At 52.2% G+C, this 27,178-nt stretch overlaps 2 protein-coding genes across 2 annotated transcripts; both read left to right on the top strand.

Annotated features, from left to right (window-relative positions):
- The first annotated feature begins 4,504 nt into the window (after positions 1-4,504).
- EFS (embryonal Fyn-associated substrate) lies at positions 4,505-15,075 on the top strand. The gene is made up of 6 exons (XM_003420949.4): positions 4,505-5,333; positions 10,379-10,657; positions 10,905-11,045; positions 11,172-11,894; positions 12,200-12,289; positions 14,107-15,075. The coding sequence occupies exons 1-6, from the start codon at positions 5,316-5,318 to the stop codon at positions 14,542-14,544; spliced, it is 1,689 nt and encodes a 562-aa protein (XP_003420997.1). The 5' UTR covers positions 4,505-5,315; the 3' UTR covers positions 14,545-15,075.
- A 3,593-nt stretch (positions 15,076-18,668) lies between these two features.
- On the top strand, positions 18,669-25,570 carry SLC22A17 (solute carrier family 22 member 17). The gene is made up of 10 exons (XM_003420948.4): positions 18,669-18,960; positions 19,120-19,626; positions 19,728-19,831; positions 22,515-22,669; positions 23,260-23,425; positions 23,603-23,748; positions 23,917-24,022; positions 24,180-24,397; positions 24,686-24,797; positions 24,947-25,570. Exons 2-10 carry the CDS (start codon positions 19,219-19,221, stop codon positions 25,233-25,235), a joined length of 1,704 nt encoding a protein of 567 aa, XP_003420996.3. The 5' UTR covers positions 18,669-18,960; positions 19,120-19,218; the 3' UTR covers positions 25,236-25,570.
- The last annotated feature ends 1,608 nt before the right edge of the window (positions 25,571-27,178 follow it).

Here is a 27,178-nt window from a genome sequence, read left to right as displayed (position 1 = left end):
ATATACACAGCAAAACATACACCAATAAGACAGTTTCTACATGTACCATTTAGTGACATTGACTACATTCTTTGAGTTGTGCAACCATCCTCACCCTCCTTCTCTGAATTGTTCCTCCGCCATTAACATAAGTTCACAGCCACTAAAGCTCCTCTCTAACCTTTTGAGTTGCTATTCTCAATTTGATCCCATGTAGATAGTTCTTAAAAGAGCATAATGCTCAAGGCAAGCATTTTTTACTAGTTAAGATAAACCATTGTTTGGTTTTAAGAAGACTGTAGGGAACACCTATAAGTGATTCTCGAATTTTTTTTTTTTTTTTAACTCCTTGTTCTCCCCTCCTCCCCAATCTCTGGTAGCCACTAATCGTTGTCTCAAAGGATTCATCTATTGTAGATATTTCATATAAATGGAATCATACAACATTTGTCCTTTGTGTCTGCCTTATTTCACTCAGCATAATGGTTTCAAAGCTCACCGATGTGGTAGCATGTATCAGAACTTTATGACTGAATAATATTCCACTGTATGTATATACTGAACTTTATTCATTCATCTGGGCACTTGGGTTGTCATTGCTAAATATTTTTAATATAACTTTTAGCTACAAAGATGTTTAGGCTTAGAGAACCCAGTTTGGCCTGGGAGACAACAGAAGAAGAATCAGAGTGAATGGGACAAAGAGCCTGGCAACTCCCCTGAGCCCAAGGCTGGTGCCTCCCCACGGAGGGCCCTTGGCTTACTCAAGCTTTGTCCTATAGTCATGGCTGCCTTTGTACATTCATCCATTCACCAAATATTTATTGAGCACCTAGTATATTCCAGGCACAATTGTAAATACTAAGAATGCAGACAAGGACAAGCCAGATAAGATTGCTGCCCTGTTTCAAGAGGAGACAGATGATAAACAGGCAACAAGGTAATTTCTGATAGCACTAAGTGCTATGAAGAAAATGAAACTGGATTAGAAGATAGGGAGTTACTGTTAGGGGAGAGGTCACAACCTCGTCTCGGTAGGCCAGGAAAGATCTTTCTGAGGATGAAGATTTTGACATGAAGATGGAAAGAGCCTAGGGGAAGAATCTTCTTAGCAGAGGAAGCAGAGCATGCGGCGTCCTAAAGGTGGGAAAGAGTGTGGCATATTTGAGAAACAGAAAGGACCATGTGGATGGAAAGCAAAGAATGAAGGGGAGAGGGGAATGAGATGAAGACAGTGGAAGAGGGCAGAGACCAGATCATGCAGAGTCTGACAGGCTATGATGGAGCATTTGATTTTATTCCAAGCGGGAAGGTTTTAACTGGATTCAGGTATGATCCATGGGATGTGAGGTCCTCAAGGGCAGGCATCATATTCTTGACATTCTGGCACCAAGTAACACCCACATGGCTGGCACCAAATAGTAATAGTCGTTCCTTTTATCCTACATTTACGCATCATGGGCCAGGCACTGTTCTCAGGGTTTAAGATTAACTCTGAATCCTCAACACAAGCCAGTGCTATTGGTTCCATTATTAGCCCCATCTTACCGACAAGGAACCAGAGCCTCCAAGAGGTCACGTAACTGGACAAGGTTACATAGGTCCTGTTAGAACTAGGATGAGAACTCACACGATCTGGTGCTGTGGAGACCCAAAGAGAAGGGGATTGGAGAGACCAGGGAAGAATTAATGAGCATCTGAGAGGGCTTAGGTAGCAAGAGGAACAAGGACAAGTCCAAGAAGCCATGCGGTAGAGCAAGGAAGACACAGCTGGTCAGACACTGCTGGGGAGGAGAAAGACTGGGAGAGAAGACTGGAGTCCTGAAAGCTAGATGGAGTTCCTTTCTTTCTACCCACTGAACACAGCAAGGGTAGACTCTCAAACTGAGGGCCAAGCTGCCTGAGACTGCAGCCCACCCAAGGTCTTAGCTGCCCACTAAACCTGAGTTTTCTCCAACCTTACTTGGAGCTGAGAGCTCTCCCTAAACAAGTTAGAATAGCCTTAAACCTCTGTGCAAAGGAGAGGCCAGAGATGAGGCCTAAGGACAGAGAAAAGGCTCCTCCTGCCTTCACAAAGGGCATGAGCTTATGAAAGCACAAGTTAAAGGGGGAGGAAAGGTGAAGAGGAAAAGCCATGGAAGAAGATCGTTGTGCTAGGCACTTTACATATATTTCCTCCTCACCAAAGTCACTGTTTCAGATGAGACGCTGAGACTCAGAGATGTTATGTAACTTGACCAAGGTCACACAGCTACTAAACCAGAATTCACGCCGGAGTCAGACTGGCTCCATTCATGCTTGGGGACTCCAGAACACAGTCATATTTCCCTGGTTTGTACTCTGATATCTCTCATCCACATTTCCCCAGGCACTGGGCTACACGCAGTGAGCCCCACTACTCATCTCCCAAGCCACCAGTCTTCCCTGGCCCTAGCAGCTTCTTTCCTGCTTAGCCTTTTCTGGCCTCCACCTATTTCCTTTGGTGTCAGTTACAGCATTCCTCTTTGAACACAGGGTTTCCTGCCCACCTCCACCTTGGACCCCAATTTGGTTTGACAGTCCCCTGGGCAGAGACCATACCAGTTACCCCATCCCCCACCCCCCACAGCTGAATGTCTATGCTCCAGGTGGCCAGCCCCCACCCCCTTCTCTGCTCTCCAGGGCTGAGGTCTGGAGGTTGGAGAACCTTCCCTAGTGGCCACTTCAGATGAGGATGGAGCTGGGATGAAGGCACTCTCCCTTCAGATGTATCTGTTCCCATACTGACCTAATGGAGCCTGGGTCTGTTCAGGATGCACCCCATCTCTGAGCCAAGCCCAGAGCCAATATGGTTCATCCCCACGTTCACCCCAGCATCTCTCCCTAACCCTCATAGGCTCCATCCCTCGCCTCTGCAGAGGGATCCTCATAGGTGCCCAGGCAATAGGGTGGTGAAAGAGCTGGCACGGGTATCCTCCCAGTGTCCTGGGAAATGCCTGGATATGTGGATCTGCGGAATGTGTACGTATGTGGCGAGGAGAGCACAGTCCAAGTCCTCAGGTTCCAAAAGGGCCTTAAATTTAGACTTCGGATGTTATCTCCTAAGGAGGTTATACACAGAGCCATTGTCTATGTGTTTGAAGTGTTAATTTGTTAAATGTAAACATTGAAAAATATACCACAGCTTTCAACACTGTTTGGTGTCTCCTTTTTTAAGGACCAGGAAACTCAGAAATGGAAGTAGGTAGGGTTCCCTCAAGCCTCTGGTGTGTGCCCAGGAGGGAGAACCAGGAGAAAGAAGTGGCTGGAAAGAAACAGGAAATCTAAGGAGTAACAATAGGAAGGGCAGAGAGGTGTGGGGGATTAAAAGAGCCCTGTCATTTCAGCTGAAACTCCTTGGGGTACAGATCCTAGTCCTTCTAAAAGAGTTTTTGCCCTTCTGTGCCCGTTGCCACCACTCCTGCTTCTCCCAGGCAGCACGGAACCAGAAGGGTTGAGGGCGGGGGACAGGCCCAGACTGGCAAAGTGTGATAGGCTACCCAACCGGCCCTTCTGCAGCTCTGGGGCCAGGAGCTCAGGCTTCACGTTCTCCTGCCAGTGCCAGAATCCATGCCCAGCCCCAGACTCCAGCCTGTTCCCCTCAGGAACAGCCTGGATAACCCTGTCATCCAAGGGAGGGGAGAGGCTCTGCAGGGGACCCCAGTAAGGCGGAAGGAGCACGCTCCCTCCCAGGGGAAAGACAGATGTGGGGCTAATGAAAGGAAGGCAGAGAGAGGCGCGGGGCTGGCGGAGGAGGGCGGGGGCGTGGCAGGGAGAGGAAAGCTCCCAGCGGGGAGCTGACCAGACCACCGGGAGATCCGCCGCGTAGTCGGGAAGACGGAGGCGCGGAGCAAAGGGGCCGGGAGGGGGAGTGCCGTTTGGCCCGAGGGTCCGGAGCTGAAACTCAACACCCGCCTTTGGAGGGATCGTCCTCCTTTCTCCTCCGCCCCCTCCCTTTTCCCCTCCCTCTTTTTCTTAATCCCCAGGACTGAGCCGCGCGTCGGAGCGGGCCGGAGGGGAGGAGGAAGAAACTGCACTGAGAGGGAGCCAGGAGCCCGGGAAAGGGAGGGTAGCCGAGAGCGGGGGGTGAGCCTGGGGGCCACGCGCGACCCCCGGAGCCTCCCAGCCCTCCTGCTTCGGGGGGGACCCTCTAGGGGTCCCTCCCCAACACCCCCCAGGCGAGTCCACAGGACCTTAGCCACTGCTCTCTTTCGCCTTCCTTTTGCTTCTTCTTTTGCTTTGTGGTCTTTCCCTTCGTTCCCAGAGACACCTGGGAGGTGCCGAGGGGCCCTGCCTAGGGTGCGTGCGAGCGTGGGCTGCGGGGCCCGCTTCGGGTGCCAGGGGGCAGAGGGTGCGAGCGGTCGTGCGGGGCCCTGCGCGCCAAGGCCGAGGGTTGGAGGAGGGCGGCGGGCCCCTCTCTGCCTGGCCGCCAGCAGGAGTTGTTCAGGCCGCCCCGCCTCTACGGGTTGTGCCTGCGTGCGGGCTGCTGCCAGGCGACAGCCGGGGGCGAAGCACCGTCGCGGCGCCCCCAGGCTCCCCAGCTTGCTTACAGCGAGCGTGCGAGCGTAAGCCCGCCGCATTGCCTGTGGTGCGAGCGTCTGGGCAGAAAGCAGCCACTCCAGCAACCCAGCCCAACGGCCACGCTCTCGGAGGCCTTTGGTGGCAGCCCGGCCTCCCCACGCTAACTTGGGCGAGTTTGAAGAGGGACAAAAGTCTCAGTTCTCGCTCTCCTGCTCTCCCAGCGGGTGCCGCCGCAGTGTCCCCCGGTGCCCCGAGCAGTGGTCTGGGAGTCCCACTCTTCTGCGCGCCCCCCGGGTGGGAAGGGTTGATCCCTAAACTCACTCGTCCAGCTCAACCGCCCCGGCGGCCTCTCCCAGCCCTTGGGGCCGCTCAGAGAGGCCTGGAGAGGCGTCGAGTACAGCCCCAGCTCCCGCCTTCTCGCCGGTCCGGGCCCTAAAAGGGAGCTTTAGGCCCATGAGGGTCCGGTAAGCCTCCGCGGCCTAGAGCAGGCAGCCCCGGGGGCCTTGCCAGCCTGGTGGCCCCCGGGACAGTACATAGCGCGCGCCTTTGGATAAGGTCCCGCAGCGACGCCCCGACCCGCCTCGCTCCTCCTCCTGCCTGGCCAGGCTGCCTCCCATTTGGAGAGTTTTGTGGATTTTCTTTCTCCTCCTCCAACTTCGGCGGAGGCCACGGCTCAGGCGCCGCAGCCGGGGGGCGCCTCCTCGCCTGGAGGCAGTGGACCATGGTGCGGGTCAACCGCTGCTGAAGTCAGCGAAACCGAGCCTGGCCTGGAGCAGGCCACGCCAGAGGCCGAGCCCATGGCCATAGCCACGTCGGTGAGTCCCATCAGTGAGAGGAGGCTGCCGAACAGCGACCTCCACAGCCTGCCATGCGGTCCTGTCACTTTTATTTCTTCCTCTCTTTGTCTCTCTCCTGGGTCCCTTTCTTCGCCAGGAGGCTGTCTCCCCTCCTCTCACTTTTGTTCCCCTTTCCTTCTCACTGATCCCCTGCGCTCCTACGGGTTCTGAGTTGCCCCTCCTCCCCTCCCCCTCCCCATTCTCCTCTATTCTTTCTGGAGGCTGCTCTTGGAGCAAGGGGAGGGGGCAAGTGTAACCAGAAACCTATCTGCTCTTTCCTGGGCGGGAACAGGTGGCCACTTGTGGTCGGCAGGGGCTTGTGATTGGGAGGCTAGTAAAAGGTTGGGAGGGGGCTGAAAGGATGTAGTTCAGGGAAAATGGGAGAGGCCAAAGGACTCTTAGAGGCCCATCTCTAGAGGAGGGACGGAGGAAACGGGGGAAATGGAGCAAAGAAGGACGCTCTGGCAAGAGAAAGAGAAAATAGAGGGAGGAGGGGAGGTGATGTCAGCCAGCCTCAGGCCACTTTCCGGGGACTAGGGACAAAGGGAGGAGACAGCTGGCTGGATGGGACAGTGGGAGGCGGCCTCCCAAAGAACAAGTGGTGCACGGCCACCCCCATTAAGCCAGCCATTCCCTCACAAGTCGGCTGGGCCCTTGAGAAGGGGGTAGAGCAGGGGTGGGCCACACCCATCATCAATCCGTCTATAACAACTCTGCCCATCGTTGTTGTTGTTGCTGTCGTTAGGTGCCATCAAGTCAATTTTGACTCTTAGCGACCCCATGTGACAGAGTAGAACTGCCCCATAGGGTTTTCTTGGCTGTAAGAAGCAGATTGCCAGGTCTTTCTCTAGTTTCCTGTAATTGCAAGCCTGGGTTGTTTGGCCCCATTGGACAGAATTCAAACCTAACAGGAAGGAGCACTTCACAGCCCCACCTCTGCTTTCTGTCTTATGCCCTCTGTAGCCTGAATCCAAGTGATTCCCAGGGAAAGTGAGGCTGCCACCAGTGTTCTGGCCCCCCTCTGCTTGGGAACTCTGGGAAGGAGGATTGTGAAACTGGAAAGAGAAACGGAGAGACATCCATCATCTTCCCATACCCCTGGAGGGGGCCTGCTGGGTTTGAGTTTGGCACCATCTCAGACCAAACTCCTTTTAGTTTCTCAGTCTATGTGATGGTGAGAAGACCTTAGCTCAGAGCCAGAGAGGGGGAGGTCGTAAAATAGTAGGGGCACTGTGACGTAAAGATGCTGGCTTAGGAGCCAGCTGGTCAGCTTTTAGTCCCAGGAGGTAGATTTTTTTCTTTTACTCAGAAGTGAGGAGGTCCAGGGAAATGACTTACACTAATCAGACTCTCAGAATCCTAATAACAGCTAATATTTATTGAGCATTTACTACCCCTGGCACTATGCTAAGCTTTCTCGTGGGTTTTTTTTTTTTTTCATTTAATGTGAAGTCCACAGTTTAATTGTTAAAATGTGTGCCAAATCATATGTCATTCAAAAGAACTTGAAAAAAAACAATATTTTTGACAGCTAGACTAAGAAATCTAACCCTTCAGTGTCCTTAAGTCATTTTTTTTTTTATTGTGCTTTAAGTGAAAGTTTACAAATCAAGTCAGTTTCTGATACAAAACCTTATATACACCTTGCTATATATTTTTTTATATATATACTCCTGGAAACCCTGGGGGAGTAGTGGTTAAGTGCTACGGCTGCTAACCAAAAGGTCGGCAGTTCGAATCCGCCAGGTGCTCCTTGGAAACTCTATAGGGCAGTTCTACTCTGTCCTATAGGGTTGCTATGAGTAGGAATCTCCTCAACAGCACTCGGTTTGGGTTTTTGGTTTTTATATACTCCTAGTTGCGCTCCCCCTAATGAGACAGCACACACCTTCTCTCCACCCAGTATTTCTGTGTCCATTCAGCCAGCTCCTGTCCCCCTCTGCCTTCATATCTCCCCTCCAGACAGGAGCTGCCCACATAGTCTCATGTGTCTACTTGATCCAAGAAGCTCACTCCTCACTAGTATCATTTTCTTCCTTATAGTCCAGTCCAATCCCTGTCTGAAGAGTTGGCTTTGGGAATGGTTCCTGTCTAGGGCTAACAGAAGGTCTGGGGACCATGACCTCCAGGGTCCTTCTAGTCTCAGTCAGACTATTAAGTCTGGTCTTTTTACGAGAATTTGAGGTCTGCATCCCACTGCTCTTCTGCACCTTTAGGGATTCTCTGTTGTGTTCCCTGTCATTGCAGTCCTTGGTTGTAGCCAGGCACCATCTAGTTCTTCTGGTCTTAGGCTGATGTAGTCTCTGATTTATGTGACCCATCCTTTCTCTTGGGCTCATGCTTACCTTATGTCTTTGGTGTCCTTCATTCTCCTTTGCTCCATGTGGATTGAGACCAACTGATGCATCTTAGATGGCTGCTTGCTAGCGTTTAAGACCCCAGACACCACTCTCCAAAATGGGATGCAGAATGTTTTCTTAATAGATTTTATTATGCCAATTGACCTAGATCTCCCAAGAAACCATGGTCCCCAAACCTCTCATGGGTTTTTGATGCATTATCTCACCCACAACCTCACAAAAACCCTATGGGGATGGTAGTATTATTATCCGAGTTTTACACAGGAGGAAACTGAGGCTCAGAAAGCCTAAACAGCCTGCTCAAAGTCACCCAGCTAGAAAGGGACAGAGCTAGGACTCAAACCCAGGTCTGCCTGCCTCTGGAATCATACTCTTAACCCCCTGGCTAGATCTAAAACACCAGTTTATAATTTACATTTAGAAAGAAACATGCTGAGCTAGCCAGAAATCTATGTCATCTGGTTTGCATGTTTCCATTCTGTGGAACAATATCCTTTAGAAGCCAAAATATAATGAAAAAATGGTTTGATGAGTTTGGAGTCAGGCAAGAGGAGAAGTTAGTTTGTTGTTAAAGTCAACCAGCCGTGAAGGGCTGGACAACCTCTCCACAGAGGGAAACACCCACCAGAAGGCACATGCACTCATGCCGAAGGAACAGGGCAACCTCCCCAGGGCCTGATGGTCAAATGCAGCCTGTTTGAGGTCTTCAGCTTGGGATTTTTTACTGAGTTGGTCAGCACACGGGGATTACCTAGTCAGTACTCCCAAACTACCTGCTGTCCACCACCACTGAGTAAGCCACCACTGCCTGGGGCCCTGCCAGCAGCCATGGTCACTTAGCTATCATAACTTAAGCAGAACAGGTAATTTGGCATTTTGAGTGGTTTAAACTTGATTCTGCCAAAGGATATCCTGGAACCCGAGCACTGTGAAGGGTTACTAGCAAAGGGAAATTGGGCATAATGAAGCCTCCATGTGCCCTTGACTCATGTTTGAGTCATGGACTCTCGACTCAACCACTGTTAACCAATATAAGAAAGTAGGTCTATACATTTGTGATTGTGGAGAGGCAGTAAAGCAAGTGATTGAGAGTGCAGGCTCTGGAATCCAACAGCCTGGGGTTCAACTCACGCTCCACCAACTCTGCATCACTTGGCAATGTACCAACCTCTCTGTTCCAATTTCCTTTCCAAAATGGAAATAGTGGTGGCCCCTTCCTCATGAGGTTGTTGTGAGGATTAAATGAGATAATTAGTGTAAAGACATACACAGTGTCTGAACATGTAATTAGCACTCAGTATCTGTGACTTAAGGAGCCCCTGGTCATACAATGGTTAGAGCACTCAGCTGCTAACTGAAAGGTCAGCAGTTCGAACCCACCAGCCACCCTGTGGGAGAAAAGATCTGGTAATCTGCTCCCATAAAGATTACAGCCAAGGGAACCCTATGGGGCCATTCTAGCTCTGTCTTATAGGGTCACTATGAGTCGGAATCTACTCAACAGCACGCAAAAACACCTGTGACTTACTAAAAAGTCCTCAGGAGGTGCAAACGGTTTGTGCCAAACTGCTAACCCAAAGGTTGGTGGTTCGAGCCCTCCCAGTGGAACCACAGAAGACAGGCCTGATGATCTGCTTCCTTTAAGATGACAGCCAAGAAATCCTACGGAGCAGTTCTACTCTGTAACACATGGGGTCACTCTGAGTTAGAATTGACTCAACAGCAACTAACAACAACAGAAACATCTGTGGCTTATAATCTGAGCATATGGCCCTCGATGGGCCCACCCGATGGACAAGAAACAGGCTAATAAATGTTTGTCTTGGTTGGTTTGCCAGCCTGCCTCTAAACACACACACACTGGAGTGTACACACTTTTCTCCATGGTAACCTCAGCCTCTTCTGAGGTTTGCTCAGACTGAGAACAAACCAAGTGCTTCGGTTTCTGTTTTCTTCATTATTATGCTTAGGCACTGTGTCTGGCCTGGGCTTCTCCCACTTGCTCAGGTTAAGGGATTTCTGCAACTGCTTCTTTTGGGGGGACACCAGCTGAGGGAAGGTAAAGAAAATTCTGGGGAAAACCTTAGCAGGACTTCCTAGCACACACACAAGGCTTTGGAGGAAATTCATTCAAAGCTTGTTTATTGAGGACTGATTGTGAGCCAGGCCCTACTGCAGGTTCTAGGAAGAAAGCAGTTCCTGTCCTCACAGGGCTTACAGTATAAGGGAAGAAATCAGTAATAAAGTAAATGGACAAACAGTGTAAAGAATTATGACAGAAACCATGTGTGGAGACAGAGAATGGGGGCTGGGGGAGGGGTGAAGAAAAGGCCTCTTTGAGAAGGAGACATTTAAGCCAAACTGAAGGATAAAAAAGGGCCTGTAAGATAAGAAGTCAAGGGAAGAGCATTTTGGGTAGAGGGAACAGCAAGTGCAAAGGCCCTGAGGCAGGAAAGAATTTATCTAGTGCAAGGAATAGAAAGGAAGAGGGAGAGCGCAGGAGGAGGGGAAGCTAGAGAGGAGGTGGGCCCAGTGAGAAAGAAATGAGCCATGAGCTCAGATTTTTAACCTAAGGGAAACAGGGAGCTCTGAAGGGGTCTGAGCAGGGGGTGACATGACCTAACATGGGTGAAGACCCTGCCTCACTCCCACCTCACCCACCAGGCCCAGCTGGCCCGGGCACTCTACGACAACACTGCTGAGTCCCCCCAGGAGCTGTCCTTCCGCCGAGGGGATGTTCTACGGGTCCTGCAGCAGGAGGGTGCAGGCGGGCTGGACGGCTGGTGCCTCTGCTCCCTACACGGTCAGCAGGGCATCGTGCCTGCCAACAGAGTGAAGCTCCTTCCCACTGGCCCAGCACCCAAGCCCAGCATCTTCCAGGTGCCCCCACCTCCGCCTGGCTCACCATATCCAGCCCCAGAGCATGGCAATAAGGACCAGGAGGTGAGAGCTGGGGAGCCCGAACTCAGCCCTGTGCCCTTCCTCTGGGGCCTGCAGTGAGGCAGAGCAGGTTACCTCAGCTCTTCACTGACTTTGCTCTGTGAACCCTAATGACCAGCCCTTCCTGGGCCCTGCTTCCCCATCAATACAGGGAAGGGGTTGGAGGGCCTCTAAGCTCCTTTAAGCCAGACGTTATCTTGTTCCCTGGCCCCTCACTCCTCCTGACCCACCCACCTATCTTGATCCCCAGGTGTATGTGGTACCACCCCCAGCTCGGCCCTGTCCCACCTCAGGATCTCTGACTGGACCCTGTCCGCCCTCCCCTGACCCCATCTACAAGATCCCTAGAGGCAGGGGGACCCAGCTGGCTGCCCCTGGAAACACTTCAGAGGTATGGGCAGGGGCTGCCTGGGCCTGGAGACCCATGTGTGTCTGTGTCTGTGTGTATATAGCATGGGGGCCCCCAGGGAGGGTTCATCACTAAGCCTGAAGACTAACAACTCCTCCCCCTCTCCAGGTCTATGATGTGCCCCCCACTGCCCTCCGGGTTCCATCCAGTAGCCCCTACGACTCTCCAGCCTCCTTTTCCCGCCCTCTGGCCTGGGTGCCCCCACAGCCTCCTGGAGAGAATGAAGCTCCCTATGATGTGCCTCTGACCCCAAAGCCACCGAAAGAGCTGGAGATGGACCTGGAGTGGGAGGGGGGCCGGGAACCTGGGCCTCCCCTCTATGCTGCCCCCTCCAACCTGAAACGGGCATCGGCCCTGCTCAATCTGTATGAAGCCCCCGAGGAACTGCTGACAGAAGGGGAAGGTGGGGGCCCCGATGAGGGCATCTATGACGTGCCCCTGCTGGGGCCAGAGGCACCTCCTTCCCCAGAGCCTCCAGGAGCCTCAGCCTCCAATGACCTGGACACTCTGTCTCTGGTTTTGGCCAGGAGCCCCCCACCCCCACACAGGCCCCGGCTGCCCTCAGCTGAGAGCTTGTCCCGCCGCCCTCTGCCTGCCCTGCCTGTCCCCGAGACCCCCAGCCCTTCTCCGGCTCCCTCTCCTGCCCCATGCCGAAAGGGCAGCATCCAGGACCGGCCTCTCCCCCCGCCCCCACCCCACTTGCCTGGCTATGGGGCCCCCAAGGCTGAAGGGGATCCAGAGGGAGGACAGGTGGAGGATGATCCAGAGGGACACCACAATGAGTATGAGGGCATCCCGATGGCTGAAGAGTATGACTACGTCCACCTGAAGGTGAGCACCTCTGGGCCAGCCCCACCCAGAACCCCCCAGCACAACCAGGGAGAAGAGGAAAGAGGCCTGGAGCCCAGCCCCTGAGCCCTCCTCTTCCTCCCTATGTTCCTCCCTGCCCTAGCCCTCCACCTGAAGCCTGGGTCCCCAGTACTTGGCCATACCACTTGTACCAGTACACCTCTTCTGCCCCTCAGCCCTCTGACACAACAGTCCCCAGAAGGAGGGGGACTCAGAGGGGCAAAAAGGCCGCTGAGGCCACCCACCCTGCCCTCCCACCTCTGTGCTGAGACCTGGATCCCCTGCAGGGCATGGATAAAGCTCAGGGATCTAGGCCCCCGGATAAGGCCTTCCCAGGGGACCCTGAACTGCTGGAGAGGGAGCTGCCAGAGCAGCAGGTAACCTTGGTGGGGGTGGTGCGAGAGAAGGGGGTCTGGGGAAGGGGGAAGAGGAATTTGGGAGGAGAATTCTTAAATAACCATGAGTGGAAATAGATTAGGACGGGAATGAGAGGGGATAGATAGAGTAGAGAGGAGTTAGAATTAAGTAGGAAGGAGCTGGAACCTGGAAGAGGATGTCGGGAATTCAGAAAGCTGGGAAAGAATTTGCTGGAGAGGCGTCAGAAAGCCAGGCAGCCAGGGGAGCAGAAAGGGTATAGGTCAGAACTGGGCTGAGCGACTTCTAAGGCTCCTTCCTACTGTGAATTCCTGGGTGCCTAAGAGACCTGGGTCCTAATCCCAGTTCCACCGCTAAGAAACCAGGGCTCTGAAGCCGTCAGTTAATCTCTCTGGAAAGTGAGGTGGTTTCCTGGACCCTGTCTAAAATGGTCAATCACAATAGCTACCATTTATCAGGCATTTACCAAGTGCCAGGCCCTGTGCTAGGCACATTACATGCATCAACATTAATAATAGTCATTGTTTATTAGTGGTTACCAGGGTCTGGAAGGAGGGGGAGGGGTGTCATTCCTTAAGGGTGATGGAAAAATCTGGAAACAGATAGTGGTGATGGTTGCACAGCACAATGAAGGTAATTAATGTCACTAAATTGTGCGTGTAAAATGTTCAAATGCAAATATTTTGTTATATACATACCCATTGCTGAGGAGTTGGTCCTGACTCACAGCAACCCTATATAGGACAGAGAGAACTGCCCTATAGGGTTTCCAAGGAGCAGCTGGTGGATTATAACGGCCAACCTTTTGGTTAGCAGCCAAGCTGTTAACCATTGCACCACCAGGGCAATATTTACCACAATATTTTTAAAAAAAATTTTTTTTTTTTAAAAAGGAAAGAAAAGGACCAACCCCTACAGCCAATGCCCTGAATTCGGAATTCTAGCTTCCTGAACTGTGAAAAAATTAATTCCTATGCTTTAAAGCCCCCTCCTCCCAAAAAAGCCATAGTTAAAATTCATACGGTGCTTGTAGTGAGTAATACTGCAGCCTTATGAGGTAGGTACCACTGCACTGTTCAGTACGGTAGCCACCAGCCACATGTGGCTATGGAGCGCTCAGTTTGAATTGAAATGTGCTGTTAATATAACATGCATACCAGATTTTTGAAGACTTAGTATAAAAAATAAAATACATCGTTAATAATTTTTCTATTGATCAAATATCGAAATAACTTTTTAAATATTTTGGGTTAGATAACACATATTATTAAAATTAATTTCACCAGTTTTGTTTAACTTAACATGACTACTAACCCAAAACCCAGAGCCGTTGAAAAGCGACCCTATAAGACAGAGTAGAACTGCCCCATAGAGTTTCCAAGGAGCGTCTGGCGGATTCGAACTGCCGACCCCTTGGCTAGCAGCTGTAGCACTTAATCACTACACCACCAGGGTTTCCTAGCATGAGTACTGGAGAATTTAAAATTACATTGTATGGTTCATGTTGTATTCATCTTGGACAGTGCAGTGCTAGAATCCCCACTTAGAGATATGGAAACAGAAAAGGTCAGAGACTTGTCTGCAGTCAAGTCTGAGGCTCTTTGAATCCAGACCTATCTGACATCAAGTCTGGGTATTTCCCGGTCCTCTCTATGAGAATCTAAATTTTCTGATGGGGACAGGTAGGAGCTACAGGAACTGCACGCGGGAAGAAAAGACGAAGGGAAGAAGAAAGGAAGGGAGAAAGGCAGGAAAGCGAGCAGCCCACCAGGTGGCGCTAATGGGAGCCTTCCCACTGACCACCCCTCTCGCCCCTCAGGATGCGCAGTCCCCACCAGGAGAGCCGCTGGTTCTGCCCGCCGGAGACCTACAGCTCCTGCACTTCTACGCAGGGCAGTGCCAGAGCCACTACTCAGCCCTGCAGGCGGCGGTGGCAGCCCTGATGGCCAGCAGCCAGGCCAATCAGCCCCCTCGCCTCTTCGTGCCCCACGGCAAGCGGGTGGTGGTGGCAGCTCACCGCCTGGTGTTTGTCGGGGATACCCTAGACCGGCTGGCAGCCTCAGCCCCTCTTCGAGCACAGGTCGGGGCTGCAGGCGCTGCGCTGGGCCAGGCGTTGCGGTCCACGGTGCTGGCTGTCAAGGGGGCCGCGCTGAGCTACCCGTCCGGCCCTGCCGCCCAAGAGATGGCACAATGTGTGGCAGAGCTGGTGGGACGGGCCCTGCGATTCACCACCCTGCTCACCAGCCTGGCCCCCTGAAGGTCCCTGGGTATGTCTCTGCCCCTCTCCTGCCCGCCCTAGTCTCCCACCAGGCCCTGGTGGCTGGAAAGCTCTGTTTCAAGGACTAGAAGGAGTGGATGTATCTTTTTCCTCTTATTGCCTCTTTCAATCATCTCAGCCTCTCATAGAGGCATCTCTTCCCCCAACCCACAGCTTTTTGTATGAGCCATTTTGTATAAATTATTTATATTTAATATTTTCCCTGCCTTGCCAGGGGCAGGCACCAGGCCCTCTGGGGGCAGGGAGGAACCAGACACTCCTCCTTTTCCTCTGCCTGGGGCTGATGTTCCCTGGCCACTGCACTGCCACCCACCTACAGAAGACTAGCCCCACAGAGAATCAGGTGGCAAAACCCTGGGATCACACAGAGCCCATCTCTTGTTTATATTTCTCGGCCCCAGACCATCAGCGCCTCACTCTGCTAAGAGCGAGGATGCAGGACATTGACTCTGAATGTGAAGGCTGGGCCTCAGGAACTGGGTGTGCACCTCAATAAACCCTGCTATCTGATTCACTGGCTCTGCTTTTGGGGAGCCTGGAGGCACCCTTCAGCCATGCCTGTGAGGCATACACTATGACTATGAGCAGGGTGCTTTTAGGGTTTGGGGGAAATTTTTGCTTTTTTCTTCAACAGCTATTCATTCAGCAAATGTGCCAGGCACAATTCTGAAGGTACATTGTGAGCATACCATTCTAGTAGGGGTGAGACAAATGCAAATAAATCAATTAAAATAAGTAAAAAAATGAACCTGCCACAGATTTGACAGTAGCTGGCGATGGACATAAACAGGGTGATGTGAAGAGACTAACTAGATTGGGGAGGAGAGGGCAGTGAAGGAGACCTTACATAGGTGATATCTGAGCTGAGATCTGGAGGGTGAGAGAACCCAGAAGAACCTGAGAACTTGCATCTCAGGAAGGCAGACATTGATTTAGGGGCTTTCCTCCAAGATCTTGTTGTCAAACCATGTCATGAGAGAGGCTGGCCACACTAGAGCCTCAAAAGGTGCCATCTTGGAGAGGTCACCCCGTAGGACAGCTCTGGCTAACCGAGTGCTCCTGGCTAGCCTGGGTGCCCTCTCCCTTAGGTAGCCCCAAGGGGGTCTAGCCCCTGAGCTCCCCAGGCTTCCTGTGACCATACTTTTGGACAAACCATCTTTTAGAGTTGCTGAAGTGGCAGGTGAATCCAATGTGTTGGAAGTCTAGTCTACTTTATCACTTAGTCACTTTGGTGAAATCAGTGTGGGATGGGGGGGGGGGATGACTTCAATCATATTACCACAGAGGAAGAAGTCCGAGCTACAGATCTATTGCTTCGGTTCCACTTTCCCAAGAGTATCGATACCCTGGCAAGTTGACTGTATTGGGGGCATTCCAAATTTCAGTCACGCTTTTAGTCTCTCAGGACCCCCTACACATTTATTTGCCTTGTCCCTTGCCAGTTCCTTCTTTCTCGTTTCGTTCTCAAAGGGAAACCCATTTCCAAATTCTGGGGCCCCCAAAATTCACTCATATGAGTTGAAGACATAACAGGAGCCATACCCCATTATCTTCCAGAAAGAAAAGAGATAGCCTAAACTTAGAGTCTGGGTCTCTAATCTGCCATGTGCCTATGTGTCTGTGGTAATCATATCAGTCACTCTGAGTCCCAGTTTCATCTTTAATGTGAGGGTGATCAGAAATCGCTCACAGGGCTGTTGTGAAAACCATCCTAGATAATACATGTGAAAAGCCCAGCTTTTTTCCAGGACAGAAACACAAGGACACAAGCAAACGCAAGGAACATTGCCTGTGCTATCACAGGCTATAGTAAGGCACCATAGTAAGTCCTAAAGAGATGCTGAGATTAGTTGGGGGAACAAAAGTGGGGAAAAGGCTGCTTGCTGCATTAGAAAGAAAGGGTTTCCCCGAATTTGGAAAATTTCTGAACAAAGAAGACATTCAATACATGGTCTGGTGGAGAGAAGAGGGAATGGATTTCCAGGCAATTAACAGCACTCCTTTCCAGCTTTTACCTGGGATTACAGAATAAAGTGCCTATCAGGTATCAAGTCCCTGAGAGAAACGTGTCTCCAACCTCCATAATCCACCTGGGGATCTTGTTAAAATGCAGATTATGATTCAATGAGTCTGAGTGAGGCTTGAGAGTCTAAATTTCTAACAAGCTCCTAGGTGATAAGATACTGTTGGTCTGTGAGCTGAAATCTGAGTAGCAATTCTGGTGGTTAGGGAAGGCCTCTCTGAAACAAAGGTGCTTGAGCTGACAGCTGAAGTATGAGAAGAACTCGACTAGGGGGAGAGGAAGCCTTCTAGGTATAAGGAATAATTTGTGCAAGGGCCCTGTGGCACTGGAAAAACAGAGAAGGCCAGTGTGGCTAGAATGCAGAGAATTGGGGAAGAAAAGTGAGAGATGGAGCCCCAGGGAGCACAGGACCAGGCATGCAGGATCATGTATGAAGTGTCTAGAATATTGATAGCTACCTTGATAGTGAGGAGATGCCGTTGAAGGTTGTTAAGCAAGAAAGGGACATTATCAGGTCCGCATTTTGAAAAGATCATTCCATCTGCACTGTGAATAACAGATGGGGAAGAGTGGAGACAAAGTGGATGCAGGACATCAGTTAGGAATTAGGGGGCCAAAGAAACCCATGCAACAGGTAGCTTGACTAAATGGTGGTAGAGAGGAAGAGAAGAGGAATATCCGAGAACTGCAAGGAATAAGGAAGACCAGAGAAGAATTGATGCCTTTGAATTACGGTGTTGGTGAAGAATACTGAATATACTGAATGGACTGCCAGAAGAACGAACAAATCTGTCTTAGAAGTACAGCCAGAATGCTCCTTAGAAGCAAGCATGGTAAGACTTCATCTCATGTACTTTGGACATGTTATCAGGAAGGACCAGTCCCTGGTGAAGGACTTCATGCTTGATGAAGTAGAGGGTCAGCGAAAGAGAGGGAAACCCTCAACAAGATGGATTGACACAGTGGCTGCAAATATGGGCTCAAAGCATAGCAACAATTGTGAGGATGGTGCAGAACCAGGCAGTTTCCTTCTGTTATACATAAGGTCATTATGAGTCAGAACTGACTCAGTGGCACCTAACAACAACAACATATAGAAGGTAAAATAGATAAAAATTTTGAGTATTAGACATGGGCTCCAAGGGCTGTCATCTAAGTATCTGGTCACAATTGAATGAGAAAGGTGCCATTCACTGAGGAAGAACTAGAAGACAACCAGATTACAGAGGGAAGAATATGGGCTTGGTCTTGGACATATTGAGTTAAAGGCTTCTGTGAGTCACCCAAGGGGTGAGGAGTCAAATAAGAGGTGGCTTCCTACTGTTTTTTTTTTTTTTTTTTTCCTACTGGTGCCATGAGCATGGGTCAGATTCCAAGGCAGAGAGAATAGTGTGAGATGAGAGAAGGGCCTAGGACCAAGCCTCTGAGGTGTGCAGATACTGAATGATGGTGAGGAAGAAGATGAACCTGCAGTGGAGAAAAGAGGAACAAGAGAGAGAAAACCAGGAGAGTGTGGGAATTAGCAGCCTTGGAAGAAAGTGTTTGGAGGAAGGGGTGGTCAACATGGCCAAATGCTGTTGAAAAATGATTGAGACTCAACCAGTGGTGAACCCCAAAGAATTCGTTACCTTGTAGAGGACTGAAGCCAGAGCTGAGTACAGTGCTCAACCAGTCCTCCATATGCATTTGCTGTACTATAAATGCTGGTTTACATGTCTGTCGCCCCCAGTGAGTTTCTCCAAGGTAGACCTTGTCTACCTTCTCATCCCCAAAGCCTAGTGCAGGGCCTGGCACATAGAAAAAAAAAAAAAAAAAAAACAGAAGACGCCTAATAAATTTTACTGACGAATGAATGGATGGATGGGTTGTTGTATGGATGCATGAATGATGGGGAAGAGAGGGAAGCAAAGGTGGCATCTCCCTGGGCTAGCTCCTATCCTTCCAGCTTTTTTTTCCTTTTTACCGCAATGGCCCGCAGACCTGGAACAAGCGACAGAGCCCCATCCCCTCCTTCCCCTGGGCCCTGGCCCCCCTTCCTCTCTCTGACGGAGAGTCTGGACCGAAGGTTCTGCTGACGTGGGAAGGGGAGGAGAGTCTGGAGGAAGAGGAGGGGACAGCTGCGCACAGTTCGCAGAGAAGAAGGAGGCGCCTGGGGCTGCAGAGCTGCAGAGCGGGGTCTCTCCCGACTCCCAGTGTTCGGGCACCAGGTGCGCAACCGAGCCAGAGGACAGCGCATCCTTTCCGGGCGGGCCTGCAGGGCCCCCGCGGTCGGCAAGCTGGCTCCCCGGGTGGCCACCGGGACCCCTGAGCCCAACGGCGGGGGCGGCAGCAAAATCGACAGCACAGTAGAGATCACCCCCAGCACCAACGGAGTAAGTGCCCGCGCCCTGGGGGGCTCCTCCATCCTCACCCCCGCCCGCGCGAGCGCCCAGCCTTTTCCTCCCGCGCAGCGCCCCCCGCCCCCCGCCCGCAGTCCTCTTCCTCGCCCCCGCTGCCCCCTCCTCTAGCGCTGCGGTGTCTCGCTTCACCAGCAGCAGGTCGGGACCCTCGGAGATGCCGTGCCCACGGAGCAGCTGCAGGGTGAGCGGGACCGCCAACGCGAGCGGGAGGGCGACGCGGGCGGCGACGGGATGGGCAGCAGCCTGTCGCTTTCCGTGCCCCCCGGCCCCCTCAGCTTTGAGGCGCTGCTCGCCCAGGTGGGGGCGCTGGGCGGCGGCCAGCAGCTGCAGCTTGGCCTCTGCTGCCTGCCCGTGCTCTTCGTGGCCCTGGGCATGGCCTCGGACCCCATCTTCACGCTGGCACCCCCACTGCATTGCCACTACGGGGCCTTCCCCCCCAACGCCTCCGGCTGGGAGCAGCCGCCCAACGCCAGCGGCGTCAGCGTCCCCAGCGCGGCCCTAGCAGCCAGCGCCGCCAGCCGCGTCGCCACCAGTACGGACCCCTCGTGCAGTGGATTCGCCCCACCGGACTTCAACCATTGCCTCAAGGACTGGGACTATAACGGCCTGCCGGTACTCACCACCAACGCCATCGGCCAGGTGAGGTGCCCAGCGAACTGCAGGTGGCCGCGGGTCTGGGGGCGGTTTGTGGGCGGCGGGGGCGGGGCCTCACCCTGGCTCCATCCCTCTCACATCCCCAGTGGGATCTGGTGTGTGACCTGGGCTGGCAGGTGATCCTGGAGCAGATCCTCTTCATCTTGGGCTTTGCCTCTGGCTACCTGTTCCTGGGCTACCCCGCAGACAGGTGAGGGCTGCCTGGGGGCGGGGCAGGCAGAGAGGGGGGTGCCAGGGAGGCTAGCCCAGGTAGCTGGCATTCTCAAGAAGCCTACAAATATACATTGGACTCTGCAGTCTTCTTTGGACTTCTGTTCAATGACATGCAATCCCACCCTGTCTCAACTTCACTTGCCATAAAAAGATACTCCTTCAGCACCTCATCTGCACAAGGAAACGAGCCCACCCTGTGGATTATTAGCCCCATTCCCACTGATGAATAACCCTATAACCCATGGATCAATGGCCTCATTTCCGAAGATCAATAGCCCCATCCTCCCTGACCAAAAAACACTCTCCAGAGATCAAAAGTCCTATCTCCCCACTCTATTGTACCTAGTACCAGTAGCCACCTCCCTCACCATCTCTATGTATTAATAGACTCTTTCTCACTGACTAATAGCCCCATCCACATAGGCTTTTAGCTTCATCCCAATGGCTTCATTCCTAACGAGCAATATATTCATTCCTAAATATTAATGAAGCCCTAGTGGCATAGTGGTTAAGCACTATGGCTGCTAACCAGGAGGTCGGCAGTTTGAATCCACCAGCAGCTCCTTGGAAACCCTTTGGGGCAGTTCTACTCTGTCCTATGGGGTCATTCCTAAAGAGCAATATATTCATTCCTAAATATTAATAACCCCATTCCCACTGACCGTGGTTCCACTCTACAAACAAATGGCTCTGACCAGTGGCCTACACCCATGAATCAGTAGCCCTTTCTCCAAAGAACAATAGCATCATCCCCAATAATGCATGGCCCTACACCTGCCAACAAATGACTCCACCCTCATGGGTCGGTAGCCCACCTGCTGTGGATGAATGACACCAATAAGCACGCCCATAGATTAAGAACCCCATCCTCATAGATCTTCAGTGCTCTCAGATCCTCTCAGACCAAAAGTCCCATTCCCATTGAACCAGTGGCCTCATCTCCAAAGATCAGCAGCGTCCCCACCAACTAATAGCTCTTCTCATGGATAAAAAAATCCCATCTCCTTTGATTCTTGAGCCCATCACCACTGACCAGTTGCTCCATCTCCACTGATTATCCCCATAGACTATTAGACTCATCCCCCTGATCTATGTTGTTGTGTGCCGTTGAACCGATTCCAACTCATAGCGACCCTGTAAGACAGAGTAGAACTGCCACATAGGGTTTCCGAGACTGTAATCTTACAGGAGCAGATCACCAGGTCTTTTCTCCTGCCAGAGCCTCTGGTGGATTCAAACCACTGACCTTTTGGTTAGCAGCAAAGCACTTAACCACTGCACCACCAGGGCTCCTTCACTGACCTATAGTCCCGTGCAATGGATTAACAGTACTACTCCCATGGATCAAAGGCAACCCAACATTCAATAGTCCAATTCTCTAAAATCAATACCCCCCTCACTGCCCAATAGTCAAACACCCCTGTGGGCAAATGATCCCAAACCCACAGGTCATTAGACCATCTCCGTATATCAGTGGCCTCATCCTCACAGACCAATATCCTCATTCCTATGGAACAATGGCCTTACCACCGAATATTAATGGCCCATCCATATGGACTAGTAGTCTCAACTCTATGGAACAATAGCCTCATCCTCAAAGATCAATAATCAGTCTCCCAAAATCAATACCCCTAGCCTGATTAACCAATAAACCCATCCCTATGGAAAAATTGCCCCATCCCACTGGGTCAGTAGCCTCACTCACATGGATCAGTGTCCCTTTCCCATTGACCAGTGACCCCAGTCTTCATTCCTATAGATCATGGTCTTATCTCAAAAGATTAATAGCCCAGCCCCCAAGGATCAGTAGCCCTGTCTTCACTGACTAATAGTCACTGTCATCACTGACCATTACTTTTATTTCCCCTGGTTTGTGACCCTATTCTCACCAGGATTAATAGATTCATCCCCACTGAGCAACAGCCCCATCCAAATGGACTAATAGCCCTACCCTGTGAATCAGTGGCTCCATCCCCAAAGATCAGTTGTCCAGTCTCCAAAGATTAATAGGTCCACCCCCACTGATCAATAGCCCTATCCCCAGGAATCAGTGGCCCCATTCCCACTGATCATTCTTATTTATCAATAGACCCATGCCCCATCCTCATGGACGAATAGTCTCAGCCCTATGGAACAATGGTCTCATCTCCAAAAATCAATGACTCAGTCCCCTAAGAACACTAGCTCCATCTTCACTGATCAATATTATCCCCATGCAAAAATCACCAATGGCCTCACTTCCACATATTAATAGCTCCAAACCCATACATCAAAGACCCCATTTTCTCTGACCAGTCTGAGGAAGAAAAGCTCCATCCCCACTAACCAATATCTCCATTTCCAAGGATCAATGGTCCTAAGTCCCCTAAGCAATATCCCATTCCTCTAATGGGTGGTCTTACTTCTATGAATAAATGCCCTTACCTCTGACCTATAGCCTCATCCCTAAGAGTCAATGGTTTCACCCCCAAAGAACAATAACTTCACCCCAGTAAACAGTAGCCAGATATCCACTTGTCCGTGATCCCCAACCCTTCTTATCTTCTTTAGCCTCAGTCCAACTCTTGCCCCCAGACCCTCACTCTTCTACCTCCAGCTTTAAGGCAGGGGTGGAACCCCACACAGCAACTCCTCACCCACAATCCCTTCCCTCTTTCCAGGTTTGGACGTCGTGGGATTGTGCTGCTGACCTTGGGGCTGGTGGGCCCCTGTGGAGTGGGAGGAGCTGCTGCAGGCTCCTCCACAGGCGTCATGGCCCTCCGATTCCTCCTGGGCTTTCTGCTTGCTGGTGTTGACCTTGGTGTCTACCTGATGCGTGAGTGGCGTTCTCACAGAGATGAGTCTCAAGCCTGCCTGTCTGCATCCCCAGGCCATTCCCACTGCCCCCTAGGGTCCCCTCAGTCCCCTCCTTAGCCCTACATTTCAGCTGATCTGAATCTCAGCTTTCTGCCCAGGCCTTTGAAGGATCTGGGGGCCCTGCTTCTCCGCACCTGTCTCCTCCGACAGATCTTTAGGGCCGCCCATGCCTTGGCCTACTACTATACGGGAATAGCGCCTTATTTAAAAATGAAATCCCAACGAGCTGTGTGACCTTGGACAAATCACCTAATTATGCCAAGGGTTGCTATGAAGGTCAAATAAGAGGTTAGATGTAAAAGGGCCTGTAAGCTTGCTGAATACCGCCAGGGACCCGGACCCTAGAGCCATCCTAGGTTTGCACAGTCAGGGAGACAGGACTGAACAATCCCTCAGTTCCTTGCCATCCAGAGGTTGGTCTGTGAGAGGTGATGGCTGCAGCCTCCACTCAGGGTCTGACCTTGCTCTCTGTCCTCCTTCTTCTTCTCTTCCCTCTCATACCTCCTCCCTCCATGGCCTCTCCCCCCTCCATCCCTGCTGTATCTCCAGGCCTGGAGCTGTGCGACCCAACCCAGAGGCTTCGAGTGGCCCTGGCAGGGGAGTTGGTGGGGGTGGGGGGACACTTCCTGTTCCTGGGCCTGGCTCTTGTCTCCAAGGACTGGCGATTTCTGCAGCGAATGATCACCGCTCCCTGCATCCTCTTCCTGTTTTATGGGTCAGTATCACCCTCCACCCGTTGTCTGGCCATTCCCATCTCTACCTCAGCCTCACTCTAGCCCAGAGACCCCTCCTGTTCTCCAGCTGCCTTCCCCAACCCCTCAGAGGTGGGAATTCTCCAACCCTGGGTCAGGAGACCACCCCCTGAGAGTGCACCCCTACCACCCGCCCCCAGCTGGCCTGGTCTGTTTCTGGAGTCTGCGCGATGGCTGATAGTGAAGCGGCAGACCGAGGAAGCACAGTCTGTACTGAGGATCCTGGCTGAGCGGAACCGGCCCCATGGGCAGATGCTGGGGGAGGAGGCCCAGGAGGCCCTGCAGGGTAAGAGGCAGGGTTCCCTGGGGGCAACCCCTCACGTACACTCATGACAGTGCCCCCTGCGTGGTTGTGGCTGTGCCACCTTCTCCCAGGGCCCTCACCACCCATGTGGGAGGATCCTGGGCTCCTAGCTGTTTCTCCTAACATACAGCTCCTCTCTCTCTCTCAAAGACCTGGAGAACACCTGCCCTCTCCCTGTAACATCCTCCTTTTCCTTCGCTTCCCTTCTCAACTACCGCAACATCTGGAAAAATCTGCTTATCCTGGGCTTCACCAAGTGAGCCTGGGTGTCTGAGCCAAGGGCCGGGCCAGTAGCTGGGATGGGGGCTACATGGGTGGGGAAGGCCGGAGAACCCCTGCAGAGGCCACCAGGGTTGTGGAAGGCTGGGCAGGGGTTCGGACACGGCTCTTTGCTTCCCCATCCCTTCTCACAGCTTCATCGCCCATGCCATCCGCCACTGCTACCAGCCTGTGGGAGGAGGAGGGAGCCCATCGGACTTCTACCTGTGCTCCCTGCTGGCCAGTGGCACAGCAGCCCTGGCCTGCGTCTTCCTGGGGGTCACCGTGGACCGATTCGGCCGCCGGGGCATCCTGCTTCTCTCGATGACCCTCACCGGCATTGCGTCCTTGGTCCTGCTGGGCCTGTGGGATTGTGAGCATCCACCTTTCCTTTCCTTATGGTTGGCAGGGTGCTCGGCAAGAGGACCCCAGCAGGGCTGCCTCAGGCAGGCCTCTCTCTGGCATAGGCCTCCCAAGACCCAGATCTTCCATAACCCTCCACCTGGCCATACAACCCTGTCTGTTCTCCCAGTCAATGAGCGAATGCCCAAAGTCCACCCAGAGAGAGCCACAGGAGCAGAGAGCCAAAGGGGTGGCCCTAGGGACTAGGCCTGACATGATCTCCAAAGCTCCATTCACCCCATTCCTTCTGGCCCTCCAGATCTGAACGAGGCTGCCATCACCACCTTCTCTGTCCTTGGCCTCTTCTCCTCCCAAGCTGCTGGCATCCTCAGCACCCTCCTTGCTGCTGAAGTCATCCCTACCACCGTCCGGTGAGAGCAGGGTGCTGCCCGGGGCAGGGCCAGGCCCCTAGGCCTCCAGCTAAGGGCAGGGCCTTCAGAATGGAGGATGGGAAGGCTGCTGGAGGAAGGCGGGGCAAGGCCCACAGCTACAGGCTGAGTGCCTCCTCCGTCTCTCCCAGGGGCCGCGGCCTGGGCCTGATCATGGCACTGGGGGCACTCGGGGGGCTAAGTGGCCCAGCTCAGCGCCTCCACATGGGCCATGGAGCCTTCCTGCAGCACGTGGTTCTTGCGGCCTGTGCCCTCCTCTGCATCCTCAGCATCATGCTCCTGCCGGAGACGAAGCGCAAGCTCCTGCCCGAGTTGCTCCGGGATGGGGAGCTGTGCCGCCGGCCTTCCCTGCTGCGACAGCCACCCCCTAACCGCTGTGACCATGTCCCTCTGCTTGCCACCCCCAACCCTGCCCTCTGAGTCATCTCTGAGCACCCTGGCGGGAGGCTGGCCAACACAGAAAGGTGACATAGGGCCCCGGCAGGGAGATCAGGAGGACAAGAGAGGAAGCAGGCTGAGAAGGCTCAGAGGCACCTCACGCCAGCCATCTAGGAGAGCTCAGAGGGCTGCACCCACCCCATCTCCTCCCTGCTGCTTTGTGTTCACTTTCTCAGTAAGAGTCGGGGACAGGGAGAAAGCTCCACACTGTAACCACTGGGTCTGGGCTCCATCCTGTGCCCAAGACATCCTCCCAGCCCTCGTTCCTTCTTGCTCTATCATTCTGTTTCAATAAAGACATTTTGAAGAAATGAGCATACCATAGCCTGGACTTTCCTCCCTTCTGTTGTCCTTCTGACGTCTCTTGGGAGAAAGTTTCTCTTGGTGGAACCCAAACCAATAACAATCTCCCCTCCCCCTCCCTGTGCCCTGCACGCCGTGTTAACTTCTCACCAATTACCACCACTTACTGATTGCTTGCTATGCTACCAGAACTGTGCTAGGCGCTTACAAACTGCATAGTATTTAATCCTTTACAACGCTGCAAGGTAGGTGTTTGGATTAATTAGGGTATTTTTGTTTTTGCTGTTGTTACAAGCAATAAAAACTGACCAGCATAAATAAGCTTAAAAGGGGAATTTATTAAAGGGATGTAAGGGGGACCAGGGTGGTGGTGGAGAGCTCATAGAATGGAAGGAGAAGCAGAACTAGTCACAAAAATTCAGTTATCAGAGAAGCTTCCAGGTAGTGGGAGCAGAAGCCAGTATCAATTTGCTGGGACTTCTGGATGAATGAACTCCCGTAGGATTTGACCTTTGGGTCACCCCACTGAAGATTCATTTCCAGAGAGCATGTGATGGTCTAGCTTGAGTAACGTGCCACACTCATTCATATTTCTGACAAATGGGGAGGGAGAAAGCAAAACCTGGGTGCTGTTAGCAGAAGTGGGATTGGATATTGTGGAGGAAAAAACAGTGGATGCCCACTACAGTATTCTTCTTTTACAGATGAGAGAACAGGCTCTGACTCAGTCACTTGTCCAGGGTTACAAAGCTAGAGAGGAACGCAGCTAGGATATCAGACCGCAGGTCAGAGTTCTTCATTGCTGCACACCATGGCCACCATCACCACTTCTTCCAATCTGTGGGCATTTCCCTTAGAAGTGAGAAGTAGGGTTGGTTTTAAGGTACCTGTGAGAGGTGGCAGTAGGAGACAAGGACTCAGTGCCAGGGCCCAGGTCCCAATCTAGCCTGGGCCTGGGTTTACCACTTCAGGCAAATCTCTTAACCTCTAGCTTCCTTCAAGGGTTGCTATAAGGATTAAATGAGGTGATGTATGTGTAAGTGCCCCTTAAACTACCCCACTAGATACTCAACTTTGAAATACCAATGCCTGACACATGGTAGATGCTCAAAAAGTTACTGAATTAATATTTGTTCATTCTTTCAGCAAGTGTTTCCTGTGCACGATTTATAAACCAGCACCATCATGGATATGTAGGGCACAGGCCATCCATCAAGGAGCTTAAAATCCAGCTAACACTGGGAACGTTAATGAGGAGGAAGAGAGGCGAACAGTTTGGAGCACCAAGAGGCTGCTTCCTGAAGGTGGTGAGATTTCACTCAGGGAGGCAGGGAGCCAGGGCCTGGAAGGCAGGCAGAAACCTTATACAGTGTTCTCAACTCTAGGCAAACAGCACAGTGAGAGCAGAGGCCTAGAGGTGGGGGAGGATGAGGTTCTCCTGGAAGAGTGGTCCAGGAGAAAGGGATTCTTAAGGAGAATGTAAGTCTTGAGGCCAGCCCCTTCCAGAGCAGGGAGGCCCATTTCCCACAGATTCCTGTACCACTAGTGTTTCTGGCTCCATCCCCTCTGCCAATCCACATCTGAAGTCCACAGCTCTATGAACGAAACCATGTTCCTGGGCT

The sequence above is a fragment of the Loxodonta africana genome, chromosome 10 (genome assembly GCF_030014295.1).
Source record: "Loxodonta africana isolate mLoxAfr1 chromosome 10, mLoxAfr1.hap2, whole genome shotgun sequence".
NCBI lineage: Eukaryota > Metazoa > Chordata > Mammalia > Proboscidea > Elephantidae > Loxodonta > Loxodonta africana.
Note: the sequence above shows the minus strand (reverse complement) of the source record. Positions and strands in the feature narration are given on the sequence as shown.